At 35.8% G+C, this 15,566-nt stretch overlaps 1 protein-coding gene across 8 annotated transcripts in view; it reads left to right on the top strand.

Annotated features, from left to right (window-relative positions):
* DPH6 (diphthamine biosynthesis 6) overlaps nucleotides 1-15,566 on the top strand; it is a 456,227-nt gene that overhangs the window by 222,916 nt on the left and 217,745 nt on the right. Inside the window, exon 13 of one of the 8 annotated variants that reach the window (XM_027083815.1) lies at nucleotides 1,668-2,420. The exons of the other annotated variants lie outside the window; for them this stretch is intronic. Within the exon in view, the coding sequence (XP_026939616.1) occupies nucleotides 1,668-1,755 (88 nt within the window). The 3' untranslated portion in view covers nucleotides 1,756-2,420. Of the gene's footprint in view, nucleotides 1-1,667; nucleotides 2,421-15,566 lie in introns of those variants that run through there. 8 annotated transcript variants of the gene reach the window in all.

The raw sequence follows: 15,566 nt of genomic DNA, 5'->3' as shown, positions 1-15,566 counted from the left end.
CTTCTTGGAAAATGCTAGGCCCTTAGAATATTTAAGTCCATATATCACCGTTCTTTGTGTTATTGTTATCAAACATTTTAGTCCTATCTATGTTTTATTCCTCAGAACACATCATAGTTTCTATTTTGTATGGTCAGTATTCCTTTATATTTACCCCCAGTTTTTACTCTCCCTGTTGAATTTCTATGTTTCCTTGGAATTATTTTTCTTTTTACAGAAGAACTCATTTTTGTTTTTATTTCAGTGGGCATATGCTGGCAACAATTTCACTTGCTTTTTTGTTTGTTTGCTAATGTCTTTATTTCACTTTCACTTTTGGAGGATATTTTTGGTGGGTATAAAATCTTAGGATGACAGCTTTCTTTCAGCAACTTGAAAATGTCATTCCGTTATCTGTCTTTCATTATTACCATTGAAAAATCAACTATCATTCTTATTTCTGTAATTTGGAAATATTTTTCTTTGTCTTTTTTTCAGCAGTTTTGCTATGATGTGACTTGTTGCAGTTTTCTTTGACTTGATGTCTTTCAATTTGGAAATTCTTTGCCTTTATTTCTTCAATTTTTTTTCCTGTCCTGTTTTTCCTCTAGGATGCCAATTAGGTATACTTTTTTACTCATCTTAGTTAAAGCTATAAACTTTTTAGTGTTTCATCTCTTTTATTCACCAAATTTCAACCCAAATACTTTCTGGTATTTCTTTCAGATCACTTATCCTCTCTTCATCTTCCAATATTCTCTTTAGCCCACCTATTGAGTTTTAAATTTCAGTTATTACATTTTTAGTCCCAGAATTTCTATTTGATTTTTTAGAATTTATAAATTCTTCATGTTATTTATTTTTTGAACCTAATTATAGCTCTCTTTATCCAACCTTATAATTCCAATAAACGGGTCGTCAATTGATCTGATTTTTTCTCCTGTCCTATTTTGTGTCATGTCTGTTTTCTTATTTTTTTATTAGTATCAAATATTATGTTTGCTAACCTGTAGAGGCTCTGGATAATGTTATCTTTCTCTATGGATCTGGTTTGCCAATAGAATCTTGGCAGATTACCATATTCTAATTCTAGGACTCAATTGCAGATTTGGTGATGCTCAATCTACCTTTTGTTTGTCTCTGCTTTTCTAGTATGTGGACACCTGGGTTTCTAACTGAGATCCTGGAGTTTTTAATTAAGATTTCTCCCCCTTGGAAGTTTCTGAACTATAGTTTTTGTCCCCCTAGGACTGTAAGACTATAGAAAACCTTGCTCAGCAAGTCCTTCAGTGGCTTTCTGCCTAGCTGCTTCTTCTCTTGTTTGGTGTAATTTAATAATTCAGCAAATGATTGCTTATTCTTCAGTTCATTTACTTGTAGAAATGCATGTTTTATTGTTTGTACTATATCTTATAAAATAATTTTGTGCGTCATAAAGCATATACTTTTAAAATGTACTAACTTTTCTTATCTTAGCATTAAAAAAAAGCATCTTCATATAGTCTGCTTTCCCTGGAACCCAAGAGAAGTTTATTTGTTTGTTTTTCTTCTTTTTCATTTTCTTAACCAGGCCCTCAGAGTTTGTATCATTAAAGTAGTTATTAATGTTTGGAATAGACATAAGATTATAAAATTTAGCATTGGAAGAACTTAAGACATCATCTTCTGTTGGCTAATCTCCCACACAGTGCAGAAATGTTTCCTGCAGCATCCTTGGCATATGCTTATCCGGTCTCAATTTGGATATCTTCAGCAAAGGAGCTCATCATTTCCTGAAACAAACCATTCTGTTGGACAACTCTATTTTAAAAATCCTTATGTTGAGCTAAAATATGCCTCTTTGTAACTTATACTCATTTACTCATTGTTTTAAGTTTTCCTTCTGGAATAAGTCAAAACAAGAGAACACTTCAGATAGCTGTATTTAAAGCAGATCTAAATGCCATTCCTGTCTTTTTTGTTTTTTATTTTTTTGCCTTCTTGTCCCAAAGCATTGAAGGTAATTTGCTAAACTTGGATAATAATAATCATAAGAAAGGCCATATTTGGTAATAATTTAAAAGCTATCTTTACATTATACAAATCCCTCTGACATTTTGAAGACAAAAAGCCTTTTGTAATTATCTTGAATTACATTTTTGTATACAAAAAAAGAGTAAGAAGACTGCCATCTATTTTCAGATGACACTACATGACCACATGTGGGAATGTAGAGAAAAACAATATTCAGTTGTAGAGATATGACTGAAATATTGGGGTGTGCATTTTTGTTTCCTTTTCATACATAGACTGTCTTTAAAACCTGTTGCTTGTGAATTAATAATAATGACAATAATCTTATAGCAGCTAATGTTTGTTGAGTACCTACTATATGTAATTCATGTATCTTGGTTCTACTTTAGACTGAGTTCTCTGCTCAATAAAAACTCTCTAATTCCTTATAATGTAATTTATGATCCAAACAGGATGCTTTGAGCATCAAAGAAGGTACTATTAGTAACTACTCTGAGACAATAGGTATAACCTGGAACTGTCCAGGCAGAGGGGGACTTAGAGTCACTCTTCTTGAAGTTGAATTCTAGTTATTCCATTGGCTGATACTGTTTGCCCAGAAATTTGCATATATATGCCGCATTGTTTCAAAAAGTTCTAAAAGGCATTTTTAAAACATTATTAAGTCCTGTTCTTCTTATGATTTAAGATCCCACTTAAACCCCACCCTCTCCATCACCTTCATGATTGAACAATGTAGTTTTATAAGAAAAATTTACTACTTTTTTTCATAATTTTTCAAAAATGATAAATATCCATTGTTCTTTTTCCATTCTTCTTCAGCTAAAATGGAGGAAACAGTAGGGCTTAGAAGTCTAGACTGCCTATCCTCGCCTGCCAGCCCTTAAGGTATTCTCAAAATGGGAGAAGAGGTATATTTTGAAGAATCAGAGCTGTTGTGTTAATAATCCCAGATTCCAGACCTAATTAAAAGTCAGAGCATGGAGAGCACCTAGTGCTTCCAAATTATTTTGCAAAAATGCTATATTTGCAAAACTAATCCCATGATCCCTAAAGAATGCCCATCCTTATTCTAAGCAGTGTTCTCAGTCTTGGCACCATCACATGGGGCTGATTCCTGAGTTTCACTCTGACTTAATTGGTCTAGGGAGGGGCCTAGGTTTGAGATTTTTTATATATATCTAAGGTTGAAAGCCACTATTGTAAAGCTACACGGGGGAAAGAAAAGATTTTTTCTAGGCCCAAGATTTGATTGCAAGTGCTGGCATAAGTAAAGTGCATGCAGGAAGATAACATAGATTCCAGATTTTCACACCTCAAGATCAATGCATCACTCTGTAACATCTGGTTGATTCTAAAGGAAACTTTCAGAATCTTGCTGGTCAGATCAAGGGGGGAGGAGATTCATATTTTTCCCCAAAAATATGTCCTTTTAACCTCAACCTGGCAGAAATCACTTTAGATCTTCTGTTCATAAATTAAAGAACTATGTGAGTTCCTTTTTGCAATATTGCATACTCTAGAAATTGGATCAAAACAATGATTAGGGAAATATAATGTGTATCCAGTTTCTTTTGTTAGTAGAAGAGAAAAACAGCGTAGAAATACTTATTTCCCTCTGTTCTTGCCTTCGTACTCTTTAAAATGGGTTTAAGATAGTTACTGTTTATCCTGTCACTAAGGAGGCAAGTTTCACACATTTATTTTCATTAGGAGCAATATCAGATGATTACCATACAGAAGCGCCTCCTCTTTTTATGCTATCTTTTCTAATTTATACGTTGCCACAGTCCATCAGCCTACCTGTGCTAGCTCTAGGATGTGTTGAGGAAAATATTTTTTCACTTTAGTATCAAATATTTTTTTCTTAATGACTCAATATCATCATGTTGCTTTATTTTTTTAACCTGTATATGATTTTCTTTCCTGACTAACTTATGTCCAAAAAAGGTAGCTGCTAAATCATGATTTTGACCCATTGATTGGATATTTCTGATTCTACTTACTAGAATGAAATGAATCTCACATGAGCCAGCAGCTCAGTTGTCACACCAAACACTGGTCCATAACACTGCCAGAAGGTCGTACTGCAATGAAACTTCAGTTCCGAGAGTTAACAGTTTCCTCACGCTCCTCCCTCTGTCAAGTATGTTTAGCTGAGCTTGTGCGTATGACTTCAGTTCATAAAAAGTTTACAAGTGCAGCTGGAATGCTTAGCATTTGATTGTTACATAAATAAGTATTTGAGAACATATGTAAACTTGACAGTGTTAGTACCAGATGTTCCAGTAACACAATAATGTACTTTGAATGTCCCTTCTCATTTCGGCTTGTTTATTTTGGCACTCTTTCGTTATCTGCTAAGTTTCAGATAAGCACATATTAACTCCATCCATAGTGTTGATCCTCTTATTGTTACAATCAAGTTAAATGTATTACATTTAGTGTGTAGAAGTACAAATAGCATAGACATTAATACACAAAGTCACTTTTTACACATCCCCATAAAATACAAATATTTCACTTCCTTAATGTTTATGATATATAAAGAATAAAGAAATCTTCTCTGGGCATATGAATGTACTCTCATCTATTTAGGAATTGCCCTTCCAATTATGAGTTTTCCAAGTATTTTCTTTCTCTTTTTGACCACCAGGCACTTCAATTAAGAGATTTCTGTCTCTTGCACAAATTCCCCTGCCTTCCTCAGGTCTTTTCCATCCCCTCACCATAGTTGACTCTATCTTGATATGTAAAAGCTATTGGCATTCAGAAGCACAATTTTTGCTTCTTTTTGGTTTTATTTTGCAGTTATTCCAAACTCACTGAAGAATTGTGAAAATAAGAATGGTACATAGAACACTTATATATCTTCTTGCCAGATTCACCTGTTGTTGACATTTTGCCCCATTTCCTTTATCAGATGAGTGTGCTCACTCGCTCTCTCTCCCTCTCTCTTTGCATATGTGTATGTATGTGTGTATATATATACATATATATATATATACCATGTATATGTTATGAATGTGTTTATGTATGTATGTATACATGTGCACCCACATTTTTTTTCTGAACCTTTTAAAAGTTAGTTGCATGATCTTTTACTCATATACTTCAGTGTGTATTTTTTCTCAGAATAATATTGTCTTACATACAAGTAAATTTTAAATAGATATATTTTTTTTCCTAATCGTCCATCTGTATTCCAATTGTGTTTGTTAACCCAATGGTATCCATTGTAAGATACCCAGGTCTGGGGCTTCCCTGGTGGCGCGGTGGTTGAGAGTCCGCCTGCCAATGCAGGAGACACGGGTTCGTGACTCGGTTTGGGAGGATCCCACATGCCGCGGAGCGGCTGCGCCTGTGAGCCATGGCCGCTGAGCCTGCGCATCCGGAGCCTGTGCTCCGCAACGGGAGAGGCCACAACAGTGAGAGGCCCGCGTCCCACAAAAAAAAAAAAAAAAAAAAGATACCCAGGTCTTACTTTTGGACTCAGATTGCACATGTTGTGTGTGTTCCGTATAGTTATAGGGCTCTGGGAACCTTAGTGGCCCAGCAGTTTACTAGGGAAGTAACTTATTTAGAGGAAAAAATCCAAACATGGTCAAGAATGAAAGCAAAAAGTTTAAGCCAGAAATTCAGTTCTAAGCCTCAGAATGAGAGGTTATGCAAGGCCCAAAAAGGACAATCAATCATGAGATTGGGAAACGTGGTACAATATGTGTTAAGCCAAGAGATTTAAAATGAATGCCCTGAGATTGATGGAGGTCTGTCTTTATGTGAAAACATCTCTACGGTAAAGAAGCAAGCTTGACAACCTAAAAGAGCCAGATTCTGCCTTGCTTGGGCTTTGCCATAGAAGATTGTGACTCAGTTAGTCACATGGCTTTTGTGAGATGAGATTCCCTCAGTGATCCTCTGGAGCAGAACCAAAATGGCTTCAGAGATGAAGGAGTCCAAGACCTCCTGTACTGGTTGCCTCTGATCATGAGGGAAGGGGTAGAGCGCCATCCAAGTAAGAGTAAAAATAGTAAGAAGTAACAGGGAAAAGGAGTAAAAGGCAAGTGAGCAAATGATTTCTAATTTTCAGAGTGGACCTAGGAATCATGCTTCAGGTTTGTCCAATGGATGCAGCACAGTTCTGGAGGGAAGAAAGTCAGCTAAGTTTACTGCTTGAATTGTTTCCTTTGGTGGAAAATGTGTTTTATTTGTATGTAATATTGTAAAAAAAATTTTTAGAAACACACTGTGTTATAAATTTCAAGCTTGCCTCCAAAGATACAGGAAAACAAGAAAAATGTGCGTGAAGTTAAGTAAGAGTAGACCTAATTAGCATTCTTATAGAATGAGCTGTAGATTTACTGGAGACTTACAAAAGGGAAAAATACCAGAGCACCAGACTAGCACATCAATCATTTGAAATTGTCTGACAGTCTTGAAGAGGATATCCTGGCTGCAGAAAGCACATAGCTGTCTTAAGGCTAGGGGCCCAGGTCAGAACTTAATAAGAACAAAAGATGAGCAATTTTGAGAGGAACCAGCTGGCTTAAGGTGATCCAAAGTGCACAGATGTTAAAGGCTTACTGTTCCAACAATACCATTACCTAACACAAGACTTACAGAATAACCATCAAAAAAATTACACAACTTGATTTACCACGTTGACCCTTGAGATCTAACAATATATGTGTTTCTGTTGCACCATACTAATTTTCTATTTCTACTTTCATGTTATTTTACTTTGTGTCTTCTGGTTGATGGCTGTAAGAAAGGACAGAATTTCTTATAAAAGTTGAAAAATAAAAGGTAACTGATCTTTCTTAGAAATATATATAGAATCCTGTTTGTGTGAGATATTTAAGTAGGTTTTTAAAATGGCTTAAGCACAATAACCAGGAATCTATAATTTCCTCTGTGCTTGCATCAAAATTCCTCAAACTCTTAACACAGGTGGTTTTGTGGCAAGCAGAGAGATGGTAGATCTCAAATCAATTATGACCCTTCTGATGTGGTAATCGAATGTAAAAGGGAGTAATCTAAAACATAAAATCTAAGTGGTTTGAGTCATGGGAGTAGTCAGGAACTGAAAACAAAAGTGGTTTGGAAAATGTTCATTTTGCTAGTGCAGAGTATGTTGCAGTTAAAGTCATGAAAGATATCTCTACTTTCTTTAAGACTGTGGTCATTGTCTTCTATCAGTGATATTGAACACTTTGTGAGTGCAAGAAATGTTACTGATAATTACATGGAGGCATTACATACCCTAGAAAAGAGTCACTGTGTACCATTTAAAGATATTTAAAATGAATCACCCACCCTATTATAGTAGAATCAACTCTTTGACTCGGAGGTACCCAACTTTATTTATTTAGTAAGGAGTATTAAGTACTTAAAAATAAAAAACCTTTATGCCTGTCTCTGTGGCATTACTGAGTACGTGGGCTGGCCATGTGAAAATTCCTTGTCGCGTGCGCCATGCCATACAGGGAGGCTTCCCCATTTGCACTTAAATAAAGATGTGAAGACAATAATGTTAAAAGTGATCCTCTATGACTGGTTGTCTCTATTTTCAATTCTAGGACATAGTAACTGCATAAATAAGCAGGATTTCAAATTTGATTATTAAACTCTGTAAGTACATCACGTTCTTTTGTTATTTGTATTCAGAGAATGTGAGAGTGAAGCTAATTTAGCTGCATCTTGCCTCCTTTTAAAAAAAAAAACATCAAAATAGCTTCATGGATGAGCTTTGAAGAATGGCTTAAACATACTGTTTTTTTCTTTCTTTTCAGGTTAGTGTCACTTCAAAAATAAAAATAAAAATAGGCACTCTTACTGGAACTTTAGGAGTAATGCTGGGTATAAACAGGCTTAGAATATACTTAACTGTAGTAATCCTTCCCGACACACATCGAGATGAATTAATAACCAGATTTGGCATTTCAAGTATTTTTTACCCAGGGCAAGGGCTTTAAGGTGTTTTCGTGGTATTAGAGAGTTTAGAGATGAAGAAGGTGCCATTTATTATTTTCTCTTTCTGTCAGCTTAGGACTTCTCTTTGCAATCACGTTTATAATACTGGGCCTAACTGTTCTTAAATGTTTTACCTGTTGAAGAATGTTCCAGTCAATGTATAGCCAAGGTTTTGACTGAATAATAGTCTGTTAAAATCAGATAAGATAATTTATTGGAAAGGAACCTGGACTTGGAATCATAAGTGAGTTCTAGTCAGGAATCTGCAACGTAACTTGTATTGATCTTGAGCAAATCACTTCCTGTCTCTCGGTTCCTCATTTTCTCATATGAAATGCAAAAGATTTTGGGTAGACTGCAAGATTCCTCTGGTGTGAAATGGATTCCATCAGTTAAGCGTCAAATAAATAAGTCCTTTAATCATGTTTACCACATCAACTGATCAGTTCAGCCAAAATATTTAAACCATTTATAATAAGACTACAAACAATCAGAAAACGACATTGTTACATCTTGAGAATGTCAGGTATCTGCTTTCCTAATATTGGTTCTACTTTGCCAAGTAATAGCAATTTAAAAGATCTTTCTCTCAAATATGATAGTAGTATACCATGTTGCTGCACTATTTTCTAAAAGAATACAACCACAGCTTACCTACTGCCAGGGTCATAGATGATCAATGAAAAAAGTGATTAACTTTCACAATCCTACTTTCTCATGGGATTCAAAGAAGAAAATATCTGTCCTCCTTAAAAAAAAGATGGTTCCATACATTCCCATTCCTCCAAAAAGCTGAATGTCCAATGGAAAGTAAGTAGTCATGAAACCCTTTTTTTTAACTTGGTAGCTCACTGATTTGAATAATTTTCTCTTCACCAAAACTGATAGAATGTTTTACTGTATCAACAGATTATTTCTGATTGCAAAGACATAACCTCACAGTATTCTTATAGTGAAAAAAGCATAGAATTTCAAGTCAGGAGATCTAGATGCAAGAATCTGTTCTATCACCTATCATATACATATGATTAGGGTAATTCTTTTAACATCTTTGAGCCTCAGTTTCCTTATTTTTAACAAAGTGGTAGCAAGAATACTTACTTGTCTCTGGAGCTGTTGTCTGGATGCAATGAAATAATGAATGTGAATCATAAAGGCTAGTGTGCATTGTTAACATTGTGTTTAAAAATATTCAAAAATAATTAATATTTCATAAATTTTTATTTCCATCTGACTACATATTATTAAAACTCAAATATTAAAGGGGAAGAAAGGAAGGGAAATGGAACCAAAGTTTCTTGAGTACCCTGCCACAATGTCAGGAAAAGCTGGACAACAGCTTTATCCCTAACTCCTACATAATGTACTTTCTAACTCCTGTGTTAGAGACAGGGCCTCACATGTTATCACCTCCGTAACAGAAGGGAACTAAATACCTTTCTGGGTGCTGTAAATTGTGGAATAAAGAACAGTTGCTCGAATATGGAGAAACTCTAGGTTTTCCTCCACTACCTCACTCCTGTACCATTTCTCCAAATTTTATTTTCTTAATCTATAAACCATCCATAATCATATCACCTACAAGTCTAATGGATGTGGCTGCACACCAAGCTGTGAACTGATTTTCTTATCGGAAGATTGCTATTTGAGTTGAAATCCAGGTGGATTTTTTTAGTTGAAATGCCATGAGAAAAAAAAAATGAAAACTTTCTTCATTATGAATATGAGATAATTACTTTTCAAAAATTGCAGCCCTAATCCAAGAAGGGGCCACAAGGTTTAATTGTGGGTATGCTATTTACAGATTAATTAGGACGTTTAACTTCATTTTTTATACCACAGAATTAATCCCATAAAAATTAGTGATCTCGAAGGAGTCAGTTGTCAACTCCGACAGGATCCCTTTGCCATAATCTATTAAAATGCTGCTTTTATCTTGTCTTGCCTGTGTCATATTTTATGGATTTTTTCATAAACACTGCCTATACTTCATAAATGTCTCAATTTTCTAGTCTATTAACATTACTTCAAAAGCAATTGATAAAAGAGTAGGGCATGCATGAAATAATACACCAATAATGTGAAGTGCTGGAGGCAAGAACAGTGGGTAGGATCTGCACAGCTTGTGAGCTGAAACAATGAAAGGTTGTTTTATCTACTATGATAAAGAAACAAATGATCATTTTTGATAGTAGAAAAAAGATTGCTAGTAATTGGGCAGATGAAAAATGGATTTCACAGAAAATACAGCATATTTTGAAAATGAAACTGAAATGAGAAAATAAACATCCCCAAGTATATGTTTACATTATGGGGAACCTTTTCCATTTGGTTACTAAAGATTTGGTATTCGGCCTGATTTAGCTTAGGCATGATAGTCTTATTCTAATTGTAAACAATATTTCTTTTGTATGCATATATTTAATAAACCTATTAATATATGTATGTTATCTATTAACTACAATAAATGTTAGAATTAGTTTTTTTAATCTTTATAATTTTATTATTTTGGTTTTTGAAATAAGTTTAGTTTTTCTTTTGAATGTATAAATGATATGTCTGTAGCATCCTCTTTATTTTATTTTTCTCTTTATATTTTTAAAGCGCTAGTATCTGACCTAGGTTGATATAATGAAATGAGTACCTTATCTGGATTTGTGCCACAAATCTAAGTCACAAGTACATAATCAGACATCTTAAAACATCAGTTATTAAATCAATCAAATAAATATATTTAAATCAATCGAACAGAAGACAAAGAAAAGAAGGAACATTAAGTAGATGCAGAATTCCTGATTTTCCTTTCATTTTATTCTTTATATTTTACCACCTGATTTAGCTAAATGAAACCGTATGCTGTTCTGGACTTTCACTTTTAAAATATCATGCTTTATGAAATGAGTGACCATAGGTCCCAATATGCCTGGACAATCCCAGGCATATTGTTTACCTGTAATTATCAATAACTCCTTCTCTCACTTTCAAAAATGTTTTGACTTGGAAACAAGACTATTTTGTTGTTGCTCAGGTCAAGAAATAGGCTTGACTAACTCCATTGTGATCATTCAGTTCTAACACTTGGAAAGTGAATGGTTTTTCTCAAACTGAGAGATAGTGATAGAATAGGTTGTTGCATTGTACTAGTGGTACTCTATGAAGTACGCAATGTAATTGAATAGGACCCAGCATAATGATACTGTATGTTCCTGTGACCTCACAGGGGCATGGGAAATCATGATCAAGGAGATTTTGTAGTCCTCAAATGTTGCAAAGAATACTTTAGAACGCTGATCCTCAGTACTAATGTAAGGAAACAGTCACCAGAATTATGTGAGTAATATCCAGACTTACCATGTAGGGTAAAAGGCAGTAAGCAACATAACAGTTTACTAACCTGACCTAATTTCCACCCATGTCCCAAACTCATTTTTTTCAATCTTCCCCATCACATCATAAATATTCACCCAGTTGTTCAAGCCAAAAACCTGGGGATTTTCTATGTCTCCTCTTTTGTCCACTGTATGCACCAACAAATTCTGCCCCTTCTACTCCTAGAACCGAGTCAGAGTCTGTTTTTCTTCCCCACCCTCACAATCGTATTCCAAGCTACCTTCATCCTTCTCCATGGTCTTACAACAGCTGTGTTATCTGATTTCCCCACTTCTCCTCTTGCCTTTTTCCTCCAAAATTCATTCTCCACATAGTACTCAAGGTGACATTTTTTCTAAGAAATTTTTGACATATTTATTTATTTATTTTAAAATTTTTATTAGAGTATAGTTGCTTTACAATGTTAAGGTGACCTTTTAAGAATATAAATCTGCGAAGATAAACAAGTGAGATTTCATCAAACTAAAAACCTACTACACAGCATAGGAAACAATCAACATAGTGAAAAGGCAAACTATGGAATAGCAGAAAATATTTGCAAACCATATATCTAATAATGGGTACATTTCCAAAATATATAAGGAATTCCTACAACTCAAAGGCAAAGAAACTAGTAACCTGAATTTAAAAGGTCTAAAGACTTAAATAGACATTTCTTCAAGGAAGATACACAAATGACCAACAGGTAATGTCACGAATCATCAAGGAAATGCAAATCAAAGTCACAGTGAGATACCACCTCATGCCTATTAAGATGGCCATTTAAAGAAAAGGACGACAAATGTTGACAAGAATGTGGAAAAGTTGGAACCCTTGTACACTGTTAGTGGGAATGCAAAATGGTATTCATATGGAAGACATATGAAGGTTCCTCAAAAAAATAAAAGTAGAAATACCATATGGTTCAGCAATCCCACTCTGGGTATTTATCCATAAGAATGGAAATCTTGAAGAGATATTAGCACTTCGTGTTCCACAGTAGCCAATACGTGGAATCAACCTAAATGTCCATTGATGGATGAATGGATAACAAACATGTGGTGTATACATACCATAGCATATTATCCAGCCTTTTAAAAAAAGAAAATCCTGCAATATGCAACACAATATGGATGAACCTTGAAGACATTATGCTAAGTGAAATAAGTCATTCATAGAAGGTCAAATATTGCGTGATTCCAGTTATATGAAGTATCTAAAATAGTCAAACTCATAGAAGCAGAAAGGAGAATGTTGGTTGCCAGAGGCTGGTGGGAAGGAGAAATGAGGTGTTGCTAATCAACAGATAAAAATTTCCAGTTATACAAGATAAATAACGTCTATAGATCTGCTGTACAACATTGTGCCTATAGATAACGATGCTATATTGTACACTTAAAAATTGTACACTTAACAGTACTGTTAAGAAGGTAGATCTCATGCTACATGGTCTTACCACAATACTATAAAAAATTTTAATGTAAATCTGATTACATAATTCAGTACTTTAAGTTGAGGATAAAATCCAAGCTCTTCACTGTGGTCTATGAGCACTATATGATAGAACCCATCTCCCTCATCTCCTGTCATTCTCTCCCTTTTCCCCATTCTCCAGCCACACTATCTTTTACTTATGTCCATCCAGCACACCAAGCTTATTCTTGTTTGATGTTGCCTCTGAATGTCTGGCTCCTTTTTCATCAGATTATCTTCTATGAGGCCATCCCTGACTATCTTATTGAGTACTATTTCAACTCACCCCTCACTCCAGCTCCTTTCTTACCCACCCTGGTTCTAGACCAGTGATGATGACTTGAAGCTAGCTTTGTCAGTTACCTTGGCAAATATCAGCATAGTAGCTAACATTTATTGAGCTCTTACGAGGTAGGTGCCAAAACTGTGCTTAAGGTTTCACATGAATTCTACTTCCCACAATAATCCTATGAGATAGATGCTATTATTATTCTCTCTTTATAGATGAGAAAACCAAAGCACAGAAAGGATAAATAACTAACTAGGATCTGGCAAAACCAAATTTTGAACACAGATTTTCTGGCTCTTTACCACTACCCTGTGCTGCTTTCTGTGTAGTAGCGTGAACGAAGCCATGTAGTCAGGAGAGTCTTTGGGGGGTTTGAAGACTAACGTGATTACAGAAAATATAAAACCACTTGAGGACAAAGGCCAGAAACAGCATAGGTGAATCACCACTACTGATTATGGACAGAAAAAAGCAGAGCCTGGCACCAGCCAAGATGAAAAGGTAGGTCAACGGTGATAAGTCAAGTGCAGATAGAAGGATGAAAGCAGAGGCAGGCATGAAGGCTGCCGGGCATGCTGAGCTCTTGTGTGTGAGTTCAGCTCTAGGCTCTCCTTTCATGCTGTACTTCCTTTCTAGGTAATCTCATCCATACATATGACTTCAGTTACCACTTATGTATATACAAATGACTCACAAATTTATCTCCTTAGTCTAGATCATTCCTTAGAGCTCCAGACTTTTTTATTGAAGTATAGTTGATTTACAACATTGTGTTAATTTCTGTACAGCAAAGTGACTCAGTTATACATATGTATATTCTTTTTCATATTCTTTTCCATTATGGTTTATCACAGGATATTAAATATAGTTCCCTGTGCTATACAGTAGGACATTGTTATTTATCCATCCTATATATAATAGTTTGCCTCTGCTAATCCCAAAGTCCCAATCCTTCCCTTTCCTTCCCTACCCTCCCTCCCCCTTGGCAATCACAAGTCTGTTCTCTATATCTGTGAGTCTGTTTTTGTTTTGTAGATATGTTGATTTGTGTTGTATTTTAGATTCCACATGTAAGTGATATCATATGGTATTTGTCTTTCTGACTTAACTTTGCTTAATATGATAATCTCTAGAGCCATCCATGTTGCTGCAAATGGCATTATTTCATTCTTTTTAATGGCTGAGTAGGATTCCCCCACATCTTCTTTATCCATGCGTCTGTTGATGGACATTTAGGCTGTTTCCATGCCTTGGCTATTGTAAATAGCGCTGCTAAGAACATAGGGGTTCATGTATCTTTTCGACTTATAGTTTTGTCTGGGTATATGCCTAGGAGTGGGATTGCTGGATCCTATGGAGAGCTCCAGACTTTTTGTGTGGGTGTGTGTGTGGCTGCATTGGGTCTTTGTTGCTGCAAATGGGCTTTCTCTAGTTGCAGCAAGCAGGCTTCTCATTGCGGTGGCTTCTTTTGTTGTAGAGCACAGGCTCTAGGCACACAGGCTCAGTAGTTGTGGCACTTGGACTCAGTAGTTGTGGCTCACGGGTTCTAGAGCACAGGCTCAGTAGTTATAGTGCACGGGCTTAGTTGCTCCGCAGCATGTGGGATCTTCCCAGACCAGGGCTTGAACCCGTATCCCCTGCATTGGCAGGTAGATTCCTAACCACTGCGCCATCAGGGAAGCCCCAGACTTTTATATCTAATGCCATTTAGTCATTTCTTCCCACATGTGTCAAGAGAAATCAAACTTAGCATGCCCAAACCACAATTCATGATTTTTCCCTTAAACCTTGGCCTCTCCCAATGGCCCTAAGTCGGTGACACATAAACACAAAACCTTGGTGTCACTCTTCAAATCTCCCTTTTCCTTACTCTCATTTTTCATATCCAAATGTGATAGGATATCAAATGATCTTCTTCCTAAATATCTCTGCAATCCATTCACTTCTTGCCATTTCTCCCCAGAGTCTTAGTACAAGCTCCCATCATTACTCACCCAGATTATGCTAGCAGCTTCCTCATTGGTCGTGGTATCCCTCTGGCTCTCCAGCCAGAGTGATATTTTCTTAGAAGTGCATAATTGATAGTGTTGACCCCTTTATTCCTTCTCCATCACGGCTCTTTCCACCTCAACCACATTGTCAGCTCCCATTCATTCATTCAGCTACATTCTAGGAGCTGAATATGCAGCCCTGGTCTTATAGATTTATATTTTAGTGGAGAAGCAGACATTAAATACAGAAACAAATAGAATAATTTCCGATTCTACTAAGTACTGTGAGGAAAATAGATTAGGACACAGAGATAGATAATAATTAGGAGAGGTGTCACTTTTGGGTTAGAGAGTCTTTTCCCCAAGGATTAGCTGTGTGAAGATCTGGAGAAAGAGGCAGGAAGGAGCTGGGGTGGGGAGAGCATAGTGAGTGAGAAAGAAAATAGTCAGAGATAAGGTTGAAGAGGTAGGAGGTGGGG

Source organism: Aethalodelphis obliquidens, unplaced genomic scaffold (assembly GCF_003676395.1).
Source record: "Aethalodelphis obliquidens isolate GAN/ISIS:26980383/991018 unplaced genomic scaffold, ASM367639v1 scaffold51, whole genome shotgun sequence".
Taxonomy (NCBI): Eukaryota; Metazoa; Chordata; class Mammalia; order Artiodactyla; family Delphinidae; genus Aethalodelphis; species Aethalodelphis obliquidens.
This window is presented reverse-complemented; position numbering and strand designations above follow the sequence as displayed.